General features: G+C 42.6%; 2 protein-coding genes and 1 long non-coding RNA gene across 5 annotated transcripts in view; 1 reads left to right on the top strand and 2 right to left on the bottom strand.

Moving 5' to 3' along the window:
- Positions 1-3,228, bottom strand: part of LOC109905572 (tyrosine-protein kinase BAZ1B) — a 28,483-nt gene extending 25,255 nt beyond the window's left edge. Inside the window, exons 1-2 of one of the 3 annotated variants that reach the window (XM_020503014.2) lie at positions 3,116-3,228; positions 1,348-1,467 (exon numbers count right to left, since the gene is read on the bottom strand). In XM_020503014.2, the coding sequence (XP_020358603.1) occupies positions 1,348-1,466 (119 nt within the window). In that variant the 5' untranslated portion in view covers position 1,467; positions 3,116-3,228. Of the gene's footprint in view, positions 1-1,347; positions 2,159-3,115 lie in introns of those variants that run through there. The other 2 variants (XM_020503013.2, XM_020503012.2) reach the window with 2 other exon arrangements.
- Positions 3,229-6,711: 3,483 nt separating this feature from the next.
- Positions 6,712-9,055, top strand: LOC109905584 (uncharacterized). Its single transcript, XR_002257288.2, has 3 exons — positions 6,712-7,115; positions 7,317-7,445; positions 7,780-9,055. It is a non-coding gene; the product is annotated as an uncharacterized LOC109905584 (long non-coding RNA).
- Positions 9,056-11,294: 2,239 nt separating this feature from the next.
- LOC109905579 (B-cell CLL/lymphoma 7 protein family member B-B-like) lies at positions 11,295-14,739 on the bottom strand. The gene is made up of 6 exons (XM_020503028.2): positions 14,559-14,739; positions 14,004-14,079; positions 13,810-13,897; positions 13,409-13,579; positions 13,101-13,204; positions 11,295-12,956 (listed from the first exon to the last, which is right to left on the bottom strand). Exons 1-6 carry the CDS (start codon positions 14,648-14,650, stop codon positions 12,888-12,890), a joined length of 600 nt encoding a protein of 199 aa, XP_020358617.1. The 5' UTR covers positions 14,651-14,739; the 3' UTR covers positions 11,295-12,887.
- Between the last annotated feature and the right edge of the window lie 11,986 nt (positions 14,740-26,725).

Genomic DNA, 26,725 nt, shown 5'->3' with positions numbered 1-26,725 from the left:
GATCATAGTATGAGTACTAGGATAGGAATATCCGCTTAGTCACTTGACTCAGTTAGCTCTACGGTAAACCCAGAGACCCCTGATTTATAATTAATTAATCATGTTAGCAGCAATTGATCGCAATAATTAAAAGTGAGTGTGAGAGACATCCCACACCATCCATGTATGTATGTATGTATGTATGTATGTATGTATGTATGTATGTATGTATGTATGCATGTATGTATGTGCAGGGTAATACCCAGAAACACTGTGCTCCAGCTGAAACTAAATCTAACAGTGTTCCTGTCTGTAGAGGCTAAGCAATGTGTTAAGTCATGTCCCGATATCATCATGACTTCGGCATCTATAACCCCAATGGCTATAGGCTAGCTAGATGTTAAGCAGTACACACGTCACCCATTATATTACACTTACTGACAAAATGCAGAGCACAAACATTTGGGTTGATGATGGTGTACATTGGGATAGTAGTGTTAGGGTTTGCTTACAGGCGGCTCAATTAGCTGCTTATCAAATTAAGTTAGTGTACTGTACCTTTAGACTAGAAACACAAAAAGTGGTGATGATGGCCTAGTAAGTTATGCAGCCTCCTGGAGCAATACATTATCTCGAACTCACGTGGGGCACCAAAATACTTCTGTAACTATTGGTAGTAGGGCTAGGGGACTTCAAAACAACGCAGGTTGAGCAACCTGAACGATAACGTTACATGTTTAATATCAATCGGGCATGCCAGGCAGCCTACACCGGCTGCACTTGATTGGAAAGTGGTTCATGGCACAAACACATTTGCTTTTTCTTACATGTTGTAAATACAACGGTTATGACGACAAGTCAAACATGCCAATTTTATCTGCATGTCAAATCAGACCGATTTGATGAGCTAGTGTCAGAACCGACGTGATGTAATCTGTGACGTTGTCTGTCTGTAGTTAGCTGCTCTTCAATCTACTCTGTAAAGTTAGCTAGCTATGCTAACAAACGCGCCATAACAAACTTAAACAGATCTTGGGAATTACCCAAACCAGTTAGGCATAAATCAACTCGATAGATTGCTGGATAGTACTATTCTCAAATAAATCTAGTAGTAGTTAACTTAGCTACTGTTTGTCTAGTTAGCTAGTTTTGAAAAGAGAGCACAACTTTGGCTACGAAATAACACTGTGTGCTCATATTACGACAAAGACAACATTCTACAGTATTTAGTTATTAAACATCAGAAGGTGAATAACATGTTAAAACACTGACAAAAGGCGAAGTCGCAATTAGTGTACATAATGGTTGTGCTTTGATAGTCAGCTAGCTGGCGAACTGAGTCGGCGTTGCCATAATGTGAAAGGATACTCTTTGTTCCTGAAGGCCTCCTTGGTGTGTTCGATGATGTAGACCTCCTCCTCTGGGCCTGGCGGCTCGGCTAGCGGCTTAACCAGCGGGTAGGGTTTCCGGCCCAGCAGTGGTGCCATCCTGAGTACGAAACGGCAGCGATGACGTCTTTACAAATAAAACTCCTAGTACAAAACTACGCAAAATATCACAATATGGCCTTAGCATGTAGTCAAGTATCCAAAAATATTTCAGGAGCATTCAACGTGTAGCAAGCTAGCTAGCCAGTCGGCTAAATCCTCGTTGCAAAACAATAACACAGCACTTCTTGCTAGCAGTCAAATCGCATCCTTGTTCTGTTCGCCGGTAGTTGTGTCATTGTTTATCAACACGAACTTGTCAAAAACAGCTGTTTAAAAGTGTGAACTGATAATGGACTCTTCGGGTAGGCTATACAGATAAACTTATGCTAGCTAGGTCCCAAAGGAGGATGGAGAGGCGAGCTGACAGGATTCTCCAACTCGCGGCAACAGCGGAGGTTCCCGTCAGGGGATCTGGCGCGCTCTCTCCGTTCTCCAAAGACTAGGCCTCTTCTAATGGAGCGATTTTTTTTTTACTCGCAGTTTCCGTCCTTGAAAGTTGAAGTTGTTACAATAATAGTAAAGGGTTGTAACAACTTAATAGAAATATCCAAGAGGTTATCACCTGGGTTGAAAAAATGGCGGGAGTTCCCGCCCGGCAAAATTCTGCACAACCCCAAAACTCAGTTTCCCCGACAGCAAACAGCGGCGTTAGATTTATCCCGCCCCTCTCGTTTTCGATTGGTCTCACAAAGAGCGATCCTATTGGCGTGTTCTAGCATGTGTTTGCATATTTCCGTAACTCACTTCGCCCTTGCACTCCTTCTAAACAACGGCATTTAAAAAAATAAACTTTGGCAAAGGGTCAAATCTACTAAACCTAGTCCACTCTGTTCGTAACATATTTTAGTTTTGGGCACATAAAACTGTATTGAGATTAAATGTTTCTTCGGTGAGAAAATTAGCATAATTGTCGGCCAAAATTCATCTTCTCCAACTGCCGGTCACTGGGCTTCCTCTCATCATATTTGGTAGGGAGTGGAAACGCCAACCGGATGCTTCACACTCATACATCTGGTGAAATATCTGTCTCCTTGTTCTATCTGTGACTACAAACTGTCAAGTTCTATCACAAATAGAACAAGGAGGAAGATATTTTACCGGATGTATAAATGTGAAGCACCCAACGCGCCAATAGGATCTCTAGATCGTCCCCACCTCCTTGCTTGTTCTTCTCACTATGACTAATTTGTTCCCGTTTGAAACGACAGGCTGTGGTCTGTCTTGGTTTATTCATAACAATCTTTGAAATACGGTTGGAAACAATAGAGACAAAATGGTACCCTCCTCCGGAATGAAACGTCATGGAGCCAGTTTCATAACCCCAGTATAATTAGATTTGCCGTTGTTGTGTCAACACATAATTTCAAATGACAAGTAATTTTGGACACGCGATTTATTGATTTTAATTGTTAATTTGTCACTACCTGACCGACCTAATATCCTATTTAGGGGCGTGGTTTAGCAATGTGAGCTGTAAGAAAATGAAATGGTCAGGCAGTGAGTAATCTCGCTAGCTCGTGCATGGCTCTGCACCCCTCTCTGCTTGTTCTGCCCACTATGACTCATTTGTTTCAATTTGAAACGTCAGGCTGTGGTCTATCTTGGGTTAGTTATAAAATAAAAAAATCGTTGTTGTAGTGATTTACCTCTGGTTTGTTCAGCCACATTCGGGAACTCTAGCGAGGAAGACTCGGCAGACCGGGGTTTAGGGAATGAGTGAAGTGGAAAATCCTTCCTTAGTTGTTAATTTTCTTGAAATGTAAAGGCACAACATAGTTTCGAGCTTTTGCCTTAATTAGCTGAACATGTTATTACTCCCACCTCGTGAATGTGACAAACGAACAAGTTTTAATTTTCGGCAAGAACAACTTCATATAGAAGAGTGCCTTTGAATTGACGGCCTGCACATGCGCAGTTTGGCGCGATACGACCGTTGCGCAGAAACACGTTATCGGGTGTATGAGCTTAGCAAGCCAACATCGCCATGACATAGCCTACAAGCGTGAATAGGTATTTATATTGGAGAAGCAGTTTCTACATATCTTTATACTAAACCATCTTTGGTTCAGCCATCCCTATGTGGAAAATGAATGGTGAAAAAAAATGGGTTTTGGAATAAACACGAAAATGATGTCTGAGGTTAACACAGGTTTCAAATCAAATTGTATTAGTCACATGCGCCGAATACAACAGGTAGACCTTAGAGTGAAATACTTATGAGCCCCTAACCAACAATGCAGATAGTCCGTGTAGCCATTTGATTAGGTGTTCAGGAGTCTTATGGCTTGGGGGTAAAAGCAGTTTAGAAACCTCTTGGACCCAGACTTGGCGCTCCGGTACTGCTTGCCATGCGGTAGCAGAGAGAACAGTCTATAACTAGGGTGGCTGGAGTCTTTGACAATTTTTAGGGCCTTCCTCTGACACCGCCTGGTATATAGGTCCTGGATGGCAGGAGGCTTGGTCCTAGTGATGTACTGCGCCGTTCACACTACCCTCTGTAGTGACTTGTGGTCGGAGGCCAAGCAGTTGCCATACCAGGCAGTGATGCAACCATGCTCTCGATGGTCCTGCTGAGGATCCATGCCAAATCTTTTCAGTCTCCTGAGGAGAAATCATTTGTTGTTGTTATCAGGGCACAAAGCGAGACGCAGGAGGCAGATGGTTGGAGTCTTAGATGTTTATAGATCCAAAAAGGGGTATTCAAGAGAATGGTCGTGGACTGGAAAAAGGTCAAAACCAGTTCAGAATCCGGGAGGTACAGAGTGGCAGGCAGGCTCGAGGTCAAGGAAGGCGGATACAGAATCCAGAAACAGGCACGGGTCAGAACCGGGGGGCTAGCAAAAAGAGAATACAAAAGGCAGGTGCACAGGAAAAACACGCTGGTTGACTTGGACATACAAGACGAACTGGCACAGAGAGACAGGAAACACAGGGATGAATACACTGGGGAAAACAAGCGACACCTGGCAGGGGTTGGAGACAATAACAAGGACAGGTGGGTGACAGTCGTGCCCTCTTCATGACTGTCTTGGTGTGCTTGGACCATGTTAGTTTGTTGGTAATGTGGACACCAAGGAACTTGAAGCTCTCAACCTGCTCCACTGCAGCCCCGTCGATGAGAATGGGGCGTGCTCGATTCTCTTTTTTCAGTAGTCCACAATCATCTCCTTTGTCTTGAGATCTTATACGTTTTGTTCTGTGAGATAATAGCATTCAGTTAACATGAATTGTGAAGCCTTTATGTGATTTTTATTATTACATAATTTCTTCAAAATTCACAGAAAGTGACATTATCTGATGAAGATTATCTTATAGGACAAAATGTATAAGATCTTCTAAGTCTGCGTTTACCACATACCTTATTTTCAGCGTTTATACAAAAATATACATTTAATCCAAAAGCATATTATCTTCACATTGATTTTTCCTGTAGGGACTGCTGAATGAACCAGAGGCAGCTAATTTCCAGGTTTTAGGACTACAAGCAGGCGAGCTCTATTACAGCCGACTTTAAAGTCAAGTTGAGATTGCCTGATCTACAAATCACCTGGCTTGCATCTTAAATAACTGCTCAATATTATTTGAAGATCAGTCGGTTTGAGTTTATTTTATTTTTACAGGGACAGTGCACATTAATCAACGTTTCAGTAAAAGTGCCGGTTTTAGCCAGCCGGCTAATTTTCAACCGTAGTCCCCGGGCAGGTTATTAAAAACAATTACAATATAGACAATAACAACATAGGACAAGCAATACATAGCATACAGACAGAGCAACATAGGACAAGCAAGACATAGCAACATAGGACAAGCAAGACGTAGCATACAGACATAGCAACATAGAACAAAAAGCAGCAAGACAAAATTCAGTCACAATTTACCCATGCTACATCATGGTCTTGATGCTCTCGAACACAGCCAATGTCGATGGTGTATGCAGATGGCAATTAAGACCCAGACACTTTGAATATTTTTTATATGTCATCATATATTTGCTATGTGAGGTTTATTTGATCTGATAGAAGTTTTGTAATGCTTAAGATGTTACGAGTCTACTGATAGTGTACTTTGTGAGACAAAATACTTTATATCAGAGTTGTATCGAGATGACTATGCATTTTCATGTCATGAGGCTAGTAGTATAGCATTTCTCTCCATTGAATACTGGCGGTTGACGTCAACAACCCTCATCAAAAAAACATTACACTAATGAGATGTATCCACCAATCCAAAGAAAGGATAGGCGGGAGCTGAGACAGCCCACTGTGGCGTTTCGTTGACAATGACTCCCATTGTTAGGGTGGAGAGACGTGTATTTTGACAGTAAATCCATATCAATATAACGTAGATGGTGACACTAGGCGTTCTTGAGAGTATGTTTTTGTGTCTGTGGGTGAAGGGTGGGTAACCTACTTCATTACTACTTGACTTGTAGATGCCCTAGCTTGCTGTATTATTTTGGTTGGTGGTGGAAAAAGTACCAAAATGTCATACTTGAGTAAAAGTAAATATACCTTAATAGAAAATGACTCAAGTAAAAGTGAAAGTCACCCAGTAAAGGTATTTGGTTTTAAATATACATAAGTATCAAGAGTAAATGTAATTACTTAAATATACTTAGAAAAGTATAAATAGTTTCAAACTCCTTATATTAATAAAAAAAATGCATTAAACGGATAGCCAGGGGCAAACTTCAACACTCAAACAAAATGTACAAATGAAGCATGTGTTTAGTGAGTCCCCCAGATCAGAGGAAGTAGGGATGACCAGGTATGTTCTCTTGATGAGCATTCAAAATGTAACAAGTCATTTTGGGTGTCAGGGAAAATATATGGAGTAAAAAGTACATTATTTTATTTAGGAATGTTGTGAAGTAAAAGTAGTCAAAATGTTAAATAGTAAAGGAAAGTACAGATTTCTAAGTATTTTTACTGAAGTACTTTACACCACTGATTTTGGTCTGGCTTTTTGAGAGGTTTCAGAGATGGACTTATTATCATCCTCTCTTGAGTCAACAGTGTGCTTACTTTACTACAGGAAGGAGTTGATCTGTTTGCTGTTACCCTCTGGAAAGCAGATCATTAGTATAGCTAGTATGCAAGGTTATGTAATGTTATTTAGTCCTGTCTGCTATGGTGGGTTTTAAATTAATTGGTATTCACATGTTCGTTTTTTTTTTTAGGTAGAATTACTGTCATGTTATTGATACCAAATTGCAAAACTTATTTGCACCTTTTCTATTCCAGAAACAATGGGTGTGCCTGAGTCTTATCACCTCTCAACTAGTTCAGCTGTTTCAACCTGGAACGCTGTGCTCCTGCTTTGGTCTGTTTCAGTCATTGCAGGAAGTCCTGTGAAGGGTTTTGTCCCAGCCCAGCTCTAACACCTGACGTAAATAATCAAAATAATGAATCACCGCGATAGGCTATGTTTTGTAATCAGGTATGAGCTCGGCTGGAACAAAAGCTTATACAGTCCTGCTATTTGTATCTGGATCTGTCCACCCATTTAAGTAATTATTCTGTACTATGGGAACAGTTGAACTTGTTAACTGATACCAATGCGGCCGCTGCTAAGAAGCACAGAGTAGCTATGGACCAGAAGACTGCAGCCAAGGCAGCACTGGTCCACACCTGCCTTGTCTGTTGGGTGAGTAGTATTGGTTGGTACTGTATGTGCTTTTAGGTTACTCTCTATGTGTAGGCTATTGTACTGGCCTGTGTGGTACAGTCTTTCATATGTGTAGTAGTTTGTTGCATCATATTGCTTAGTTTATCATTTGTGTCAACTTTGAATTCAATCTAAGCCACAGATGGTTAACTTCCTCCATTTTGTACTTGACTTTTATAGAGTAAATACAAACCCGAAAACGTTCAAGCAGCACTCTGAGAGCAAGCATCCCAAGTCTCCAATGGTCCCAGTACTGGTTGATGTGCGGGCCTAAATGACCACACACACTGAAATGGACCTACATCCGGGGTAAGACTCTTCCATCATTCACACACAGTAGACATAGTATAAACCACGAGGTTGTCAACAAAATGATGTCCTTAATGCTTAAGTTGAATTGTGTGTGGCTCCATTGGTGGAAATCATGTGATCACTCATCGTCTTTGTTATGACTGACCATGAGAATCTAAATCGGTTAGATCAGGTTAGCAATGAATAACTTCAATCAGTCCCCCTCTCCCCAATAGAGGGGGAAGGAAAGAACTAGTGGGGATTAACAACTCACATCCTGTTGTAAATCAAGGGAGAAGATCCAGACCTGTGCTCTCAAAATTCACCAAAGGAATGTGCTTTGTCTCAACAGACTTGTTCCCGCTGAAACTCTTAACACTTTCAAAAGCGAATACTGGACAATATTTCTAACGTAGAATGTGGGGAATGGTCAGAGGCGATCTACAGAACACTAATGCCGTTTTGTATGCTATTTTGTGATGTCATTAAAAATGTTATAAAGGAAATACTGTAACTTGGAAAGTATACCCACTACATGGATGAAGTTTCCATACTATGGGTTGTGCATGTAATATGGAAAATTATGAACGTGTTTTTGTTATTAAGAGAGGGATGTGATTTGAAAAGTTATAATAGAGAATTGTTTCCATAACTTTGCACATCGCCCCGGAGTGACGTCATGGAGCAAGCCAGCCTGCCAGAACCGCCAGTTTCGTGCAAAAGTTATAAATGATGGGTTATGAATTAACACATGGGACCAGAAAAGTGTGAAGCTGCGTGTTTAAAATGGTTTGAACTTTGAATCTCAAGTCGAGGTGGAGACGATAAACTCACCTCCCAGAAAATCACTGGTACGGCTGATTGGCTGTCCTAAGTAAAGTATTTTCAAAAGCGAATTTAAGTAGGACCAACCTGTTACTCTGCTCAAACCATCGTATATAAGTTATCGTGATTTGACTTTAACATTAATCTTGAAGACTGTTATGTATCTAATTAACTAACTATGTTTAATTGTTACCCGATTAAATGAATCATGTAAAACATAACTCATTAGGATCTGGGGCACCACAAGAGCGGTTCTTTAAAACTCTTTAAATGCACACACGTGCACATACACAGACACACACACATGTAAATAGGGCCATACAAGCACTCAAACATATTCAGTTGGCCTTGCTTGTTATGATTTTTTGTTGTCCTTGGTGTCTTTTGTTTTCTGCATTGTTGTTTTCTGTTTTTCCTTTGTCTTTCTCTTATTTCTCTTTTGTTCTTTTTCCTGGTTATTGGGAAAGGGGTGGTGGAATTATTATTATTTTAAAATCTTATTTTCTCGGGGAGGGGGAGGTCTCAGATGGTTGAGGGGCAGCTCTTGGGTAACTGTGGGGAGGGGGATCTTGGACGGCGGTTGGAAACTTGGGCCGGTGGCTGATGGATCGTTGGTTCGGGTCCCCGTTTTTGACTTTGTGGAACATCTGTCGACGTGCCCTTGAGCTGGCCGTTGACCCTGGTTGCTTCTGTGTGTCGCTCTGGATGGGAGTCTTTTAGATGACTAATGTGATGTTGTTGTTGAGCAGCTTCCCTGCAAGTATATTATATGTTTTAAATATTCAATAAAAAAATCATAATTTAAAGAAAAAAGGTTTAAAAGTGTTGTGGTATACTGTTTTTGTTAACTTATTTCACCTGTGTAATTCTGTCCTGCTAATTCTGGGGTTCAGACTGAATGCAGTGGTAAATATTCTGCTCACAATTGACAGCAGCAACATTACATTGACAAGAAGGCTGTTGATATAGCTGTGTTTAGGCATGGCTTCCTTGCTTTGTGTCACGATGTTCGTAATAATGGTCAAGCCAAGACGCAGCGCGATATGAGTTCCACATAATTTAGAAAGAGGTGAAACTTTAGCAAAGACAAAACAATAAAGAATAAATGAACTGTGACAACAATGCAGTGCTAACAGGCAACTAAACATAAACAATATCCCATAACCCACAGGTGGAAAAAATTCTACTTAAGTATGATCCCCAATTAGAGACAACGATAGCCAGCTGCCTCTAATTGGGAATCATACCAAAACCCCAACATAGAAAAAACAACCTAGAACCCCACATAGAAAATATAAACTAGACTAATCCCCCTAGTCACACCCTGACCTACTCTACCATAGAAAATATAGGCTTTCTATGGTCAGGACGTGATATTTTGTTTCTCATTCTGCCGGAGTTGACCTAGTTTTTTATATTAAACCTACCTTACGCATCCAGTTGTTTCTCACCCAACAAAAATCACAATACACAATACGTTTTACATTGTGTTATTTTTGCTGGTCTAATTTCTAAAATGGAAAAGCAGAAGAATCTGTGCGCTCTCTGATAGTAATACTCATTCATATGGTGATCTTCGATGTCCCAGGTTTGTGGCATTGATTAATAAATTGTTTAATGTTTACTTTAAGTAAGATGTTTATATGTTATGTATAAAAGGCTTATGTATGCATTGTTCATTTCTTTAAAACAATGTAACTGTTGGAGTTCAGTTGTTTGAAGTGATTGATGGGTGACTAGGTGCATTCTTGTCAAACAAATATGCTTATTCATTCATAATTATGTATACATTCTGCAATTAATTAATCTCGCTTTGAATTGCAAGAATTTTCCGAACATGTCCACAAGTTAGTTCTGAATTGCTTTAATACAGCAGTGCATTCTGACACCATTAATTGAAATAGATTTCTCCTCGTTCATATAGTTGGCAGAAATGTTAAGGGATTAAATATAGACCTCCACTGGCTGAAGGTGAAGCCAATCTTGTAAAATAAGGGTATGTTGCTATTATTTATTTACGTAGCTGGCTAGCTAGCTTCTTTGCAAAAAAATTGCAGAGTATTCATGGCACATTGTAAATATCTGACTGCTACTAGAATAGTATTATGTACACAACACAAGACCAGATGCATAAATAAGACAACAAATATTAGTTATATAAAATATGGAACAGTAAATGAAAATGTTCAATATATATTTTGTTTTGGATCAAGGTTGCTAGTAGCTAGCTAGTTGACAGCAAAGGTGTCTGCAAGAAATGAAGTGCAGGAGCTTGTAGTCTTGCATGTCTACTTTGATGCTAATTAGCATTTTCAAATCGGAGAGTAAATAGAGCCAAATAAATTGTTAAAAGTCACCTTTTCTGACAGAGTTTACATGGTTATCAAAACGTCACGCCAGGGAAAGTCTACATGAGACACAGACCTTGTTTGAAGTGGTTCTAAAATGCCCTATGGGAAAAATGAATGGTGAAAAAGAAAAGGGTGGGAAATATTTCCCTGTTTGACCACTAGTTTTTATGATGCATTCGCTGTGGGGCTTTATTTCAGTGGTTCCCAACCAGGAGACTTGGACCCATGGGGGTACTTGGCCTTTCCACAGGGGGTACTTGAGAAGACTCATGAGACCATAGGCCTACTGGTAAAATGCACATGTGGGGGTACTTCAGGGGTACTCCTGGCAGAGCAAAATTCATTTGGTGGTACAGTAACCGAAAAGGTTGGGAACCACTGCTCTATTGCTTGGGTGGGCTGGGCACCTCCATAACTGTCAAATATATTGACATTGTTGGGCCCCTTCTAGAAAGAGAAAAGTTTATGTAAAAAAAAAAAATGTCCCATTGCATTTAGATTCAGTATCCCTGTCTGAAAACTTTGTATGCATTACAATTTTGAAAAGCCACCTTATTCCCCTATAATCCACTTTGTTTTATTTTGAGTGAACTATCCCTTCATTGCTTGTTATTGAATGTGAGTATTTCTCATGAAAATGTTTAGTATGACAGGAAAATAGTATTCTTTACAAATAACAAAAACACTAAAATCACATTTTCACAAGAATTTATAGTGAAATTAAATGTCCCACAGTGGTAGGAGTTACTTACTTCCCATGGATTTTAACATTCAACCAAGAATAATTATATCATCTCTATCAGGTGTCAGGAGTTTATTTCATGGACTTGATAAAAACCCACAGTGCTAAGTCTGGAGACTTATGGTCAGCCACGGCCCAAGCCTTCTATGTATAGATTGAGGGCTGAAGGCCATGGATTTGCAATCCAATCATTTCTATGAAACAGTGTTGATAAAATGCAACCAGGTCAAGTGGTCATCCTATATGGTGAAAAATATTTTGGCCAATTATTTGAGAGTATGGGAGTCAAAAGATGCAAAACACTGCAAACAGAAAACACAATATCTACAACCATATTTTACTATGGTGCAGCGTATATTCCAGCATGTGCATCACTTTTGCAGCACAAAAATAAGCACTTGAGAGCATGACCCACCAGACCATAAGAAACATTCTCTGAATTACAATAAAAGTGTATTTACACCAAGGTCTTGAACTACCTTTCAACCTCGTTCACCATTCACTTTCAATGCTCTATGAAAATGGAACAAGCAAGATACAGTATATCAAAAAAGGATAGACAATGCAAACAGTTTTCTAATCTTATTTGCAAAGCAAAGTACAAATGTAAAAAAATGATTTAAAAAACTTCAGCCCATATTCAATCAAATCCAGTGACTGGAATAAGTTTCCCCTCATACTTCCTGTGCTGCTTGGATAAATGTATTTAACAAAGCAGCGCTAACAGTGTGAAACTAAAGAAACTCAACTGAACAGGAATTAAGATGTGCTCCACTTCATCCCTTAGGATTAACAAACTGATTTGATTGAATAGGGGCCATAATTATTTATATCTGTGCAATTTATACAAATAGCATAATATACGAGACACTTGCCTGACAGAAAATAAATAGTGTATATTTCAGAGCGATAGGCACTTTCTGTGAGCATGACTTTATGTACAGTGTAACGCATTAAACGGCTTAAGATTCCTTTTCAAAGCTGAGAAAGTAAAATTGTATTTTTTTAAAACAACTTAAAACTGTATTAAAACAATAACTTCAACATTCTTTTTAAATGTATTCCATTTGTAATAACTTGATTAACAGAAATGCATATTTTATAATAATCTATCTACAAATAACTGCCAAAATGAAGTAAACACCAACATAAAGTGTCTTAATAGGGCGTTGTGCCACCACGAGCCAGAACTGCTTCAATGCACCTTGGCACAGATTCCACAAGTGTCTGGAACTCTATCGGAGGGCGGCGACTCCATTCTGCCATAAGAAATTGCATCATTTGGTGTTGTCATACAGTACTATGGTAGCCATAATAATGAACTGCCCCAGCATTTTTATACATGACCCTAAGCATGATGGGATGTTAATTGCTTAATTAACTCAGGAACCACACCTGTATGGAAGCACCTGCTTTCAATATACTTTGTATCCCTCATTTACTCAAGTGTTTCTATTATTTTGGCAGTTATTCGTATGTCCAATTTGAAGCCTTCAATAAAGCTAGTGCATGGGTTACATGCATGTCCATCCAATCAACTAGTTATCTCAGTACAGCCTTTTTTTCAGTGCAAACTTTCTTCAGTGGAGGGGCTCCTGATCCCTCTTCTTCCTGTTAGAAATATTGGTATTTAAATAAATTGACTATGGTGATTTCTTTCATGTTATTATTAAGAGCTGAAGCAATTATCAATAACATTTTTTTGCAGAAAAAAAAAGAAGGTAATATCCTTTATTAATATAGAAAACCACTTACCTCTGTGCATGGAGTTTTTACTCGGACACCAAGGGGCAAAACCAGGTCCTCTTTGATCAATGTTGGAGGCTCATCAGCAACTTCATGTGCTGGCTGGGATGGTTCTGCATATAGAGTGAGACTGAGTGAAACACTTAAAAGGCATTGAGATATTAACCGTAATATAGCCAATAGAGTATACCTCATGTTACATGAGTGACATAATAGCTAGGGCCCAGAGTTTTTCCTAGTCAGGTTACAGGTCCTGGAAAAGCTCCTTGCCCTATATGGGTGCAGTGTGATGGTGTAGTATGCTAGGCCAACTGTACCGTCCACACTCTCCTGGCCCAGCATGGGTGGTTGAGCGTCTTCGGTCGTGCGGAGGGTTGTGGTGTGGGGAAGAGGACTGACTGCCTCACTGGCATGCTGGGAGCTGGAGCTGCTGCTGTCCATTTTGGGCTGGTAGATATCAGACAGGAAACTCTGGTTGCTGCATTCATCTATGTTGAAGAGAACAGGAGCAGTCTTGAACGGTTTCAGATCAATATCATTTTCAATTCAGGAGGTAAATTGAATTTCCATTTAAAAAGTATGTCAAATTGTTTTAATCTGTATTGAGTGAATTCCCACGGAATCGCCCCAAACCCTGTTATACAGAGTATTGCAGTGCTCTAAAACCTGCTCCAAATACAGTGCTGCTTGTGGTGCTCATAGTCAGTCAGTGCCTCACCTTGGAAATCCAAGGTAGAGCTGGAGTTTTCCAACACCACATCTTTTAGACCTCGAACCTCTCCAGTTATGGATTTGGTCCGGTATATCTGAAAGAGAGGAGAGAGTGTAAAATAGAGCCAGCGTAGTTTCATACACAAACTCATTAAATTCATGAACCATATAATGGCCAGATAAGATTATAAGATAACATACCTGTTTAGTGTCTGTCACTGGCACCCACTTGAATATTCGTAGGGATGTGTCTCCTACTGTTACCCACTTCTTCTCCCTGAAAATGAAATGTAACAGAACAGAGAATAGATTTACTACATTCAGTAATAAAAAGCATGAACCTAAGATTCTGCTGGCGTTGGCTCATTTACTGGTGGCTATGCATAGGGCTAGGGTATGTAAATAGCCTGTGTGTGATATTATTTTATTCATATGCGCAAGTGCATTTTCTGCCAAATATTCCTGAAAGTCGCCGAGCGAAACTGCTCAGATGGACGATGGATATGTTCAATGTGGGTCACAGTTATATCAGAATGCGTAATATTGCAACAACATATGGACAAGTGTAGCCATTTTGACAGATTGGGAAAATTCCGTTAGTCCCGCCTATAGCATTACCGGGCTTCGGCAGCCCAGTCTCTATTGGCTGTTGTTTCAATCACTCACCAACCCTTCTAACATTTTACGAGTGAAGTTTGATGTGTGGCGTTGCAGATGTTTACATTTCATTTACATAATCCCCGCGGTTTTACTTACCATTTACGCACTTTTTCAATTGCTGCCAGCACCTTTTTAATATCATCTTTAGCACGACTCCGTGTCTCCGCGCGACCTGACCGTCCGGACATCTTTAGTTGTTGTTACTTTTTGGAGATGTATTTTCTTGCAACTCCAAACTTGCAGTGTGCCTACTCTTCCAATATACTAATATTCTCGCGAGGTTTTAACACCCATTCTCTTTTCCTAGTGGTTGGTCTGTCTGTTTTCTCCATCCTCCCCATCATCTTTGAACCGACGTCATCACATTACCATTGACAGTAAAATAATAGGTTGTTATGATGGGAATGATGAATATCTGGATAATTTAACCGCATAAATGACATAAACAACGATTTACATGGTTCATTATATCAAATTGGATATGAGATGATAATCCTTGGGTATGAGAGGAAGTGAGGGGGATGAAGAAATTACAATAGAGAGGGAGTGATACAATTATATACAGTATGTGTTATTATGGGTCTATCTTTTTAGTCTTGCAGAGGGTTGCACTGACCAATAAACACTGATATGGCATGCATTTGTAAGCTTGGTTCTATTGAGCAAACCAGTGCTTGATGTGGACTGAAATTGGTGCCGGCACTCATTTTGTGTGTCTGTACTGTTTATATTTAGGTGCAGGAACTCTGCAATAGTTTTAAACCAATATTTTATCGGAGGTGCAGGAACTGAAGCAGTAAAACATTTTAGGTACTGGTACTCAGTTCCGGTGAGCTCCTGCCCAAGTCAAGCACTGGAGCAAACAAATATTGGTTGGCAGGCTCAATCAGCAGGGTGAGATATTTTGTGTAACCTTTATGTATTCTGATCTTATTGCTGTGGCTAACTACCTTAATTAGTGGCGCAGCGGTCCAAGGCACTGCATCTCAGTGCTAGAGGTGTCACTAAAGACACCCTGGTTCAAATCCAAGCTGTATCACAACCGGCCGTGATTGGGAGTCCCATAGGGTGGCGCACAATTGGCCTAGCATCGCCCGGGTTTGGCCGGTGTAGGCCATCATTCTAAATAAGAAAAAGTATTTAGTCAGCCACCAATTGTGCAAGTTCTCCCACTTAAAAAGATGAGAGAGGCCTGTAATTTTCATCATATGTACACTTCAACTATGACAGACAAAATGAGAAAAGAAAATCCAGAAAATCACATTGTAGGATTTTTAATGAATTTATTGCAAATTATGGTGGAAAATAAGTATTTGGTCAATAACAAAAGTTTATCTCAATACTTTGTTATATACCCTTTGTTGGCAATGACAGAGGTCAAACGTTTTCTGTAAGTCTTCACAAGGTTTTCACACACTGTTGCTGGTATTTTGGCCCATTCCTCCATACAGATCTCCTCTAGAGCAGTGATATTTTGGGGCTGTTTGCTGGGCAACACAGACTTTCAACTCTCTCCAAAGATTTTCTATGGGGTTGAGATCTGGAGACTGGCTAGGCCACTCCAGGACCTTGAAATGCTTCTTACGAAGCCACTCCTTCGTGGCCCGGGCGGTGTGTTTGGGATCATTGTCATGCTGAAAGACCCAGCCACGTTTCATCTTCAATGCCCTTGCTGATGGAAGGAGGTTTTCACTCAAAATCTCACAATACATGGCCCCATTCATTCTTTCCTTTACACGGATCAGTCGTCCTGGTCCCTTTGCAGAAAAACAGCTCCAAAGAATTATGTTTCCACCCCCATGCTTCACTGTAGGTATGGTGTTCTTTGGATGCAACTCAGTTCTTTGTCCTCCAAACACGACGAGTTGAGTTTTTACCAAAAAGTTATATTTTGGTTTCATCTGACCATATGACATTCTCCCAATCTTCTTCTGGATCATTCAAATGCTCTCTAGCAAACTTCAGACGGGCCTGGACATGTACTGGCTAGGGGAACACGTCTGGCACTGCAGGATTTGAGTCCCTGGCGGCGTAGTGTGTTACTGATGGTAGGCTTTGTTATTTTGGTCCCAGCTCTCTATAGGTCATTCACTAGGTCCCCCCGTTTGGTTCTGGGATTTTTGCTCACCGTTCTTGTGATCATTTTGACCCCACGGGGTGAGATCTTGCGTGGAGCCCCAGATCGAGGGAGATTATCAGTGGTATTGTATGTCTTCCATTTCCTAATAATTGCTCCCACAGTTGATTTCTTCAAACCAAACTGCTTACCTATTGCAGATTCAGTCTTCCCAGCCTGGTGCAGGTCTACAATTTTGTTTCTGGTGTCCTTTGACAGCTCTTTGGTCTTGGCCATAGTGGAGTTTGGAGTGTGACTGTTTGAGGTTGTGGACAGGTGTCTTTTATACTGATAACAAGTTCAAACAGGTGCCATTAATACAGGTAACGAGTGGAGGACAGAGGAGCCTCTTAAAGAAGAAGTTACAGGTCTGTGAGAGCCAGAAATCTTGCTTGTTTGTAGGTGACCAAATACTTATTTTCCACCATAATTTGGAAATAAATTCATTAAAAATCCTACAATGTGATTTTCTGGATTTTTTTTCTCTAATTTTGTCTGTCATAGTTGAAGTGTACCTATGATGAAAATTACAGGCCTCTCTCATCTTTTTAAGTGGGAGAACTTGCACAATTGGTGGCTGACTAAATACTTTTTTGCCCCACTGTATAACTAGGAATAAAGGGACAGATAGTAAACAGTAGCAGCAGTGTATGTGATGAGTCAAAAAAAATTGTGCAAAAGGGTCAATGCTGATAGTCTGGTAGATATTTGGTTAACTATTTATCTAACTATTTAGAAGTCGTATTGCTTGGGGATAGAAGCTGTTTAGGGTCCTGTTGGTTCCAGACTTGGTGCATCGGTACCGCTTGCCATGTGGTAGCAGAGAGAACACTATGACTTGGGTGGCTGGAGTCTTTGGCCATTTTTAGGGCCTTCCTCTGACACTGCCTGGTATAGAGGTCCTGAATGGCAGGGAGCTTGCCCCCAGTGATGTATTGGGCCATACGCAGAACCCACTGTTGCGCCTTGCAGTCGGATGCCAAGCAGTTGCCATACCAAGCAGTGATGCAGCCTGTCAAGATGCTCTCAGTGGTGCAGCTGTAGAACTTTTTGAAGATCTGAGGGCCCATGCCAAATCTTTTCGGCCTCCTGAGGGGGAGGAGGCATTGTCATGTGTTGGTGTGTTTGGACCATGATAGATCCTTAGTGATGTGGACACCGGTGAACTTGAAGCTCTCAACCCGCTCCACTACAGGCCTGTCGATGTGAATGGGGGTGTGCTCGGCCCTCCGTTTCCTGTAGTCAACGATCAGCACCTTTGTCCTGCTGATGTTGAGGGAGAGGTTGTTGTCCTGGCACCACACTGACTTCATCCCTATACACTTTCTCATCAATGATCATCTTTCTCATCTTTCTCGTCAATGATCAGGCCTACCACCATCATGTTTTCTGCAAACTTAATGATGGTGTTGGAGTTGTGCAGAACGGCACTAGCGTGGCAGATGTGTTGTTGCCTACCCTCACCACCTGTGGGCGTCCCATCAGGAAGTCCAGGATCCAGTTGCAGAGGGAGGTGTTCAGGCCCAGGCTCCTTAGCTTAGAGATGAGCTTTGAGGGTACTATGGTGTTGTACGCTGAGCTGTTGTCAATGAACAGCATTCTCACATAAGTGTTCCTTTTGTCCAGGTGGGAAAGGGCAGTGTGGAGTGCAATAGAGATTGCATCATTTGTGGATCTGTTTGGGCGGTAAGCAAATTGGGGTCGGTCTAGGGTTTCTGGGATAATGGTGTTGATGTGAGCCATGACCTACCTTTCAAAGCACTTCATGGCTACGGACGTGAGTGCTACGGGTCTGTAGTCATTTAGGCAGGTTGCCTTTGTGTTCTTGGCACAGGGACTATGGTGGTCTGCATGAAGAATGTTGGTATTACAGACTCAATCAGGGACATATTGAAAATGTCAGTGAAGACACCTGCCAGTTGGTCAGCACATGCCCGGAGCACACGTCCTGGTAATCCGTCTGGCCCCGCAGCCTTGTGTATGTTGACCTGTTTAAAGGTCTTACTCACGTCGGCTACAGAGAGCGTATTAACACAGTCGTCCCGAACAGCTGATGCTCTCATGCATGCCTCAGTGTTGCTTGCCTCAAGCGAGCATAGAAGTGATTTAGGTCGTCTGGTAGGCTCGTGTCACTGGGCAGCTCGCGGCTGTGCTTCCCTTTGTAGTCTGTAATAGTTTGCAAGCCCTGCCACATACGACGAGCATCGGAGCCGGTGTAGTATGATTTAATCTTAGCCCTGTATTGACGCTTTGCCAGTTTGATGGTTCGTCGCAGGGCATAGCGGGATTTCTTGTAAGCTTCCGGGTTAGAGTCCCGCACCTTGAAAGCTTCAGCTCTACCCTTTAGCTCAGTGCGAATGTTGCCTGTAATCCATGGCTTCTGGTTGGGGTATGTACGTACAGTCACTGTGGGGACGGCGTCCTCAATGCACTTATTGATAAAGCCAGTGACTGATGTGGTGTATTCCTCAATGTCATCGGAAGAATCCCGGAACATGTTCCAGTCTGTGATAGCAAAGCTGGGGCTTCACCATGTTTCATCAAAATGTACAAGTGTGTCATCCGCATAGCAGTGAAAGTTAACATTATGTTTCCGAATGACATCACCAAGAGGTAAAATATATAGTGAAAACAATAGTGGTCCTAAAACAGAACCTTGAGGAACACCGAAATGTACAGTTGATTTGTCAGAGGACAAACTGATATCTTTCCGACAGATAAGATGTAAACCAGGCCAGAACTTGTCCGTGTAGACCAATTTGGGTTTCCAATCACTCCAAAAGAATGTGGTGATCGATGGTATCAAAAGCAGCACTAAGGTCTAGGAGCACGAGGACAGATGCAGAGCCTCGGTCTGACGCCATTAAAAGGTAATTTACCACCTTCACAAGTGCAGTCTCAGTGCTATGATGGGGTCTAAAACCAGACTGAAGCGTTTCGTATACATTGTTTGTTTTCAGGAAGGCAGTGAGTTGCTGTGCAACAGCTTTTTCTAACATTTTTGAAAGGAATGGGAGATTTGATATAGGCCGATAGTTTTTTATATTTTCTGGGTCAAGGTTTGGCTTTTTCAATAGAGGCTTTATTACTGCCACTTTTAGTGAGTTTGGTACACATCCTGTGGATAGAGAGCCGTTTATTATGTTCAACATAGGAGGGCCAAGCACAGGAAGCAGCTCTTTCAGTAGTTTAGTTGGAATAGGGTCCAGTATGTAGCTTGAAGGTTTAGAGGCCATGATTATTTTCATCATAATGTCTCCCTTGATCCTAGGTCCTGGAAGAGTTGTGCAGACTCAGGACAACTGAGCTTTGGAGAAATACGCAGATTTAAAGAGGAGTTAATAATTTGCTTTCTAATGATCATGATCTTTTCCTCAAAGAAGTTCATGAATTTATCACTGCTGAAGTGAAAGCCATCCTCTATTAGGGAATGCTGCTTTTTTAGTTAGCTTTGCGACAGCATCAACAATACATTTTGAATTGTTCTTATTTTCCTCAATTAAGTTGGAAAATAGGATGATCAAGCAGCAGTGAGGGCTCTTCGATACTGCACGGTACTGTCTTTCCAAGCTAGTCGGAAGACTTCCAGTTTGGTGTGGCGCCATTTCCATTCCAATTTTCTGGAAGCTTGCTTCAGAGCTCGGGTATTTTCTGTATACCAGGGAGCTAGTTTCTTATGACGAATGTGTTTTGTTTTTAAGGGTGCGACTGCATCTAGGGTATTGTGCAAGGTTAAATTAAGTTCCTCAGGTGGTTAACTGATTTTTGTACTCTGATGTCCTTGGGTAGGCGGAGGGAGTCTGGAAGGGCATCTAGGAATCTTTGGGTTGTCCGAGAATTTATAGCACGACTTTTGATGATCCTTGGTTGGGGTCTGAGCAGATTATTTGTTGCGCTTGCAAACTTAATAAAATAGTGATGGCCGTCATGGCTGAAAATATTCTAATTTTTGGTGACTTTAATATTCACATGGAAAAGTCCACAGACCCACTCCAAAAGGCATTCGGAGCCATCATCGACTCAGTGGGTCTGGCCAACATGTCTCCGGACCTACTCACTGCCACAGTCATACTCTGGACCTAGTTTTGTCCTGTGGAATAAATGTTGTGGATCTTAATGTTTTTCCTCATAATCAAGGTCCGATAGGAATTCAAGGAACTCAGTGAGGAACGCTGTATATGGCCCAGTAGCTATAGTAAGTGATTGAGTAGGCTGCATAGATTTCATGACTAGAAGCTCAAAAGACGAAAACATTGTTTTTGGGGGGGTAAATTGAAATTTGCTATCATAAATGTTAGCAAAACCTCCGCCTTTGCGGGTTGCACGGGAGATATGGTCACTAGTGTAACCAGGAGGTGAGGCCTCATTTAACACAGTAAATTCATCAGGCTTAAGCCATGTTTCAGTCAGGCCAATCAAGATTGTGATCAGTGATTAGCTCATTGACTATAACTGCCTTGGAAGTGAGGGATCTAACATTAAGTAGCCCTATTTTGAGATGTGGGGTATCACAATCTCTTTCAATAATGGATGGAATGGAGGAGGTCTTTATTCCAGTGAGATTGCTAAGGCGAACACCGCCATGTTTAGTTTTGCCCAATATAGGTCGAGGCACAGACACAGTCTCAATGGGGATAGCTGAGCTGACTACACTGACTGTGCTAGTGACAGACTCCACTAAGCTGTCAGGCTGGTTAACAGCCTGCTGCCAGGCCTGCACCCTATTTCTGTCAAGTGTCAATATGCAGCAGGTAGGACGGAGTCAGGCGCAGGACACAGAACTGAGTAAAAAACGTACTTTACTCGAATAAACAACAAAATAATTCCATGCAGGGAAAATATACCAGCTCACAGAAATAGCGAACACTTATCAACGAACAAACACGCACAAAACCATGTGGGAACCAGAGGGTTAAAAAGGGAATAAATAATAATGTAATGGAAACCAGGTATGTACAATAAAAACAAAACAAATGGACAATGAAACGTAGATCGGTGGCAGCTAGAAAACTGGTGACATAGACCGTTGAACGCCACCCGAACAAGGAGAGGCACCAACTTCGGTGGAAGTCGTGACAGTACCCCCCCCCTTGACGCGCGGCTCCAGCAGTGCGCAAACACCGGCCTCGGGGACGACCTGGAGGACGAGGCGCAGGACGATCCGGGTGGAGACGGTGAAATTCCCGCAGTAACGAAGGGTTCTGGATGTCCTCCACCGGCACCCAGCATCTTTCCTCCGGACCGTACCCCTCCTACTCCATGAGGTACTGAAGGCCCCTTGCCCGACTCCTTGAGTCCATGATGGCTTGAAACAGTATACACCGGGGCCCCCTCGATGTCCAGAGGGGGCGGAGAAACCTCCCGCACATCAGACTCCTGGAGCGGACAAGCCTCCACCGGCCTGAAGAGAGACACATGAAATGAGGGGTTAATACGGTAATCAGGGGGAGCTGTAACCTATAACAAACCTTGTTCAGTCTTCTCAGGACTTTAAATGGCCCCACAAACCGCGGACCCAGCTTCCGGCAGGGCAGGCGAAGGGGCAGGTTTCGGGTCGAGAGCCAGACCCGATCCCCCGGTGCATACACCGAGGCCTCACTGCGATGGCGGTCGGCGCTCGCCTTCTGCCGCCTGATGACCCGTTGTGGGTGCACATGGACAGCGTCCCATGTCTCCTCCGAGCACCGAAACCATTCATCCACCGCAGGTGCCTCAATCTGGCTCTGATGCCACGGTGCCAGGACCAGCTGATAACCTAGTACACACTGAAAAGGAGATAGGTTAGTGAAGGAGTGGGCGTCTTGGGCCGTCTCTGCCCAGGGGATGAAAGCCGCCCACTCCCCCGGCCGGTCCTGGCAATAGGACCGCAGAAACCTACCCACATCCTGGTTAACTCTCTCCACCTTCCCGTTACTCTCGGGGTGAAAACCTGATGTGAGGCTGACCGAAACCCCCAGACGTTCCATAAACGCCCTCCAGACCCTGGGGACCCCGATCAGATACTATATGGGTGAACAAGGCCTCCGCAGTCTGTAAAGCCGTAGGGAGACCGGGCAAAGGTAGGAGACGGCAGGACTTAGAAAACGGATCCACAACGACCAGGATTGTGGTGTTTCCTTGTGAAAAGGAAGATCCGTCAAGAAATCCACCGATAGGTGTGACCACGGCCGTTGTGGAATGGGTAGGGGTTGTAATTTCCCTCGGGGCAGGTGTCTAGATGCCTTGCACTGGGCGCACACCGAGTAGGAGGAAACATAAACCCTCACGTCCTTAGCTAAAGTGGGCCACCAGTACTTCCCACTAAGTCAGCATACCGTCCTACCAATGCCAGGGTGACCAGAGGAGGGGGACATGTGGACCCAATAGAGAAAACGGTCGCGGACAGCAGACGGCCGCTCCTCTGTGTCATACATCCGGGACAGTGCGTCTGCCTTCACGTTCTGGGAACCTGGTCTGTAGGATAGGGTGAAAACAAAACGGGTGAAATACATGGCCCACCTTGCCTGGAGAGGGTTCAGTCTCCTCGCCGCCCGGATGTACTCCAGATTGCGGTGGTCAGTCCAGATGAGGAAAGGGTGTTTAGCCCCCTCAAGCCAATGCCTCCACGATTTCAGAGCTTTTACGAAAGCCAGTAGCTCCCGGTCCCCCACATCATAGTTACGCTCCGCAGAGATTCTTTGAAAAGAAAGCACAGGGGTGGAGTTTGGGTGGCGTACCCGAGCGCTGAGACAGCACAGCACCTATCCCAGCCTCGGACGCGTCCACCTCCACTATCAAATCAAATTTATTTGTCACATACACATGTTTAGCAGATGTTAATGCGAGTGTAGCAAAATGCTTGTGCTTCTAGTTCCGACAATGCAGTAATAACCAACGAGTAATCTAACCTAACAATTCCAAAACTACTACCTTATATACACAAGTGTAAAGGGATAAAGAATATGTACATAAAGATATATGAATGAGTGATGGTACAGAACGGCATAGGCAAGCTGCAGTAGATGGTATCGAGTACAGTATATACATATGAGATGAGTAATGTAGGGTATGTAAACAAAGTGGCATAGTTTAAAGTGGCTAGTGATACATGTATTACATAAAGATGCAGTAGATGATATAGGGTACAGTATATAAATATACATATGAGATGAGTAATGTAGGGTATGTAAACATTATATTAAGTAGTATTGTTTAAAGTGGCTAGTGATATATTTTACATCAATTTCCATCAATTCCCATTATTAAAGTGACTGGAGTTGAGTCAGTGTGTTGGCAGCAGCCACTCAATATTAGTGGTGGCTGTTTAACAGTCTGATGGCCTTGAGATAGAAGCTGTTTTTCAGTCTCTCGCTCCCTGCTTTGATGCACCTGTACTGACCTCGCCTTCTGGATGATAGCGGGGTGAACAGGCAGTGGCTCGGGTGGTTGTTGTCCTTGATGATCTTTATGGCCTTCCTGTGACATCGGGTGGTGTAGGTGTCCTGGAGGGCAGGTAGTTTGCCCCCGGTGATGCGTCGTGCAGACCTCATTACCCTCTGGAGAGCCTTACGGTTGTGGGCAGAGCAGTTACCATACCAGGCGGTGATACAGCCTGACAGGATGCTCTCGATTTTGCATCTGTAGAAGTTTGTGAGTGCTTTTGGTGACACGCCGGATTTCTTCTGCCTCCTGAGGTTGAAGAGGCGCTGCTTCGCCTTCTTAACGGCACTGTCTGTGTGGGTGGACCAATTCAGTTTGTCCGTGATGTGTACGCCGAGGAACTTAAAATTTACTACCCTCCTAGACACTATAAATGCCAAGGAGGGATCGGGATGAGCCAGTACGGGAGCCTGGGTAAACAGAGCCTTCAGGTGACCAAAAGCCCTGTCCGCCCCAGAGTTTTGAGACTCTGCTGTAGAGCTCATCACTCCCCCTAACTGGGAGGGGGCCAGAGACGATTACTCAATGCTGACACGTCTTTCCAGCTGATTTACACGCTGAAGCTATGTTGCGCTTGGTGACCTCTGACTGTTTCATCCTAACATCGTTGGTGCCGACGTGGATAACAATATCCCTATACTCTCTACACTTGCCAGTTTTAGCTTTAGCCAGCACCATTTTCAGATTAGCCTTAACGTCAGTAGCCCTGCCCCTGGTAAACAGTGTATGATCGCTGGATGATTCGTTTTAAGTCTAATACTGCGGGTAATGGAGTCTTCAATGACTAGGGTTTTCAAATTGTCAGAGCTAATGGTGGGAAGCTTCGGCATCTCAGACCCCGTAACGGGAGGAGTAGAGACCAGAGAAGGCTCAGCCTCTGACTCCGACTCGCTGCTTAATGCTTAATGGGGAGAACCGGTTGAAAGTTTCTGTCGGCTAAATGAGCGACACCGGTTGAGCATTCCTACAGCATTTCCCTCCAGAAGCCATGAGAAAGTTGTCCGGCTGCGGGGACTGTGCAAGCGAATTTTTACTGCTATCTGTACTTACTGGTGGCAGAGACACTGTTTCATCCTTTCCTACACTGAAATTACCCTTGCCTAACGATTGCATCTGAAGCTGGGCTTGTAGCACAGCTATCCTTGCCGTAAGGCGATCATTCTCCTGTATATTATGAGTACAGCGACTGCAATTAGAAGGCATCATGTTAATGTTACTACTTAGCTTCAAGTTTCTTCAAGTGCAGTCGCAAAAACCATCAAGCGCTATGATGACACTGGCTCTCATGAGGACCGACACAGGAAAGGAAGACCGAGTTACCGCTGCTGCAGAGTACAAGTTCATTAGAGTTACCAACCTCAGAATTTGCAGCCCAAATAAATGCTTCAGAGTTCAAGTAACAGATACATCTCAACATCAACAGTTCAGAGGAGACTGCTTGAATCAGGCCTTCATGGTCGAATTGCTGCAAAGAAACCACTACTAAAGGACACCGATAATAAGAAGTGACTTGCTTGGGCCAAGAAACACAAAATATTTATCACATCGACTGCTCTAGGAATCTGGTCAGCATCTTTCAAAAAGATGGTGGTGCCCTCCGCATTGTTACAGCATTTGGGAGGCCCATGGTGATGCCTTACAGAGCTCGATTTTGGCCTCTGCGTGCCTCTGGAGGCTCCACAATTGCCTCACACCCTCCATATGGAGCATACGACCACATTTTCAAATCAAGCATAAATTGGCATTTAGTCTTGGCCTCCGCAACGGATTAGTTCACTGAGATGGCCGCAAATATATATTTGTTACTGCTCGACTAAAACAATCTTGGTCGACCCAACAAAAAAAAATCGACCAGTCAACTAATTGGGGTCAGCTCAACAACAGCGGAATTCCAGCCAGTGCATCTGGGCCGTAGAGAATGATAGAGGCCTCTAGTGGCCAAAAGGCGTGGCCAAAATACCATATTAGCATGGTCAGCACCATTAAGGGCTTCCACCATTTTAATGTAGTCAACTGGGTGGGACTTTCCAGCCTGGTGTCATAGACTAGAAGTAACATATTAAGTTATAATCCAGGATACTCAAATCAGTATGAAATGTATAAGGCAAAGGTCTAGTGAACTTCTAAGAACCCAAAGGTTCCGTGTTCGATTGTCATCGCGGACAACTTTCGCTTTTTAGATAATTAGGAACTTTTCAACTATTTACTAATTTTTATCTACTTTGCAACTACTTAGCATGTTATCTAATCCTAACCTTAACCCTTTAACCTAACCATAACCCCTAATTTAGCTAACTTTAGCCACAACAAATTGGAATTTGTAACATATCATACGTTTAGCAAATGTGTAACATACTGTACAAATTACAATTCGTAACATATCATACGAATTGGAATTCGTAACATATCATACGACATGAATGATGGACAATCAGAAATTAATAGCTACAATACCATATGAAACCTAACATATCATACTAATTAGTGTGTCCCGGATTTACATGTACTATGTTATGTTGACCTCTGAGTCCAGGTTGGACTTCCAACTTCATTGGCTGATCCTTCCTGGTGACCCTGCTGGAGTCATGTCCAACCAGGTCATCAGAAAGGATCAGCCAATCGTGAAGAAGAACTACTCCTTCAAAATGGAGATGCCTCAATGGCGCTGTCACAGACGCGTCGTCCGCGTTAGGGGAGAGTTTGGCCGGGGTAGCCTGTCATTGAAAAA

Source organism: Oncorhynchus kisutch, linkage group LG15, assembly GCF_002021735.2.
Source record: "Oncorhynchus kisutch isolate 150728-3 linkage group LG15, Okis_V2, whole genome shotgun sequence".
NCBI classification, from domain to species: Eukaryota; Metazoa; Chordata; class Actinopteri; order Salmoniformes; family Salmonidae; genus Oncorhynchus; species Oncorhynchus kisutch.
This window is presented reverse-complemented; position numbering and strand designations above follow the sequence as displayed.

Bases quoted from the DNA above. Each gene is read 5' to 3' on its own strand.
- LOC109905579 (XM_020503028.2), bottom strand. From the start codon at position 14,650: ATGTCCGGACGGTCAGGTCGCGCGGAGACACGGAGTCGTGCTAAAGAT. The intron at 13,580-13,809 runs GTGAGGCACTGA...TCTTCAACATAG, and splicing joins CTCTACCTTGGATTTCCAAG to ATGAATGCAGCAACCAGAGT. The intron at 13,205-13,408 runs GTACAGTTGGCC...CTCTATATGCAG, and splicing joins GGGCCAGGAGAGTGTGGACG to AACCATCCCAGCCAGCACAT.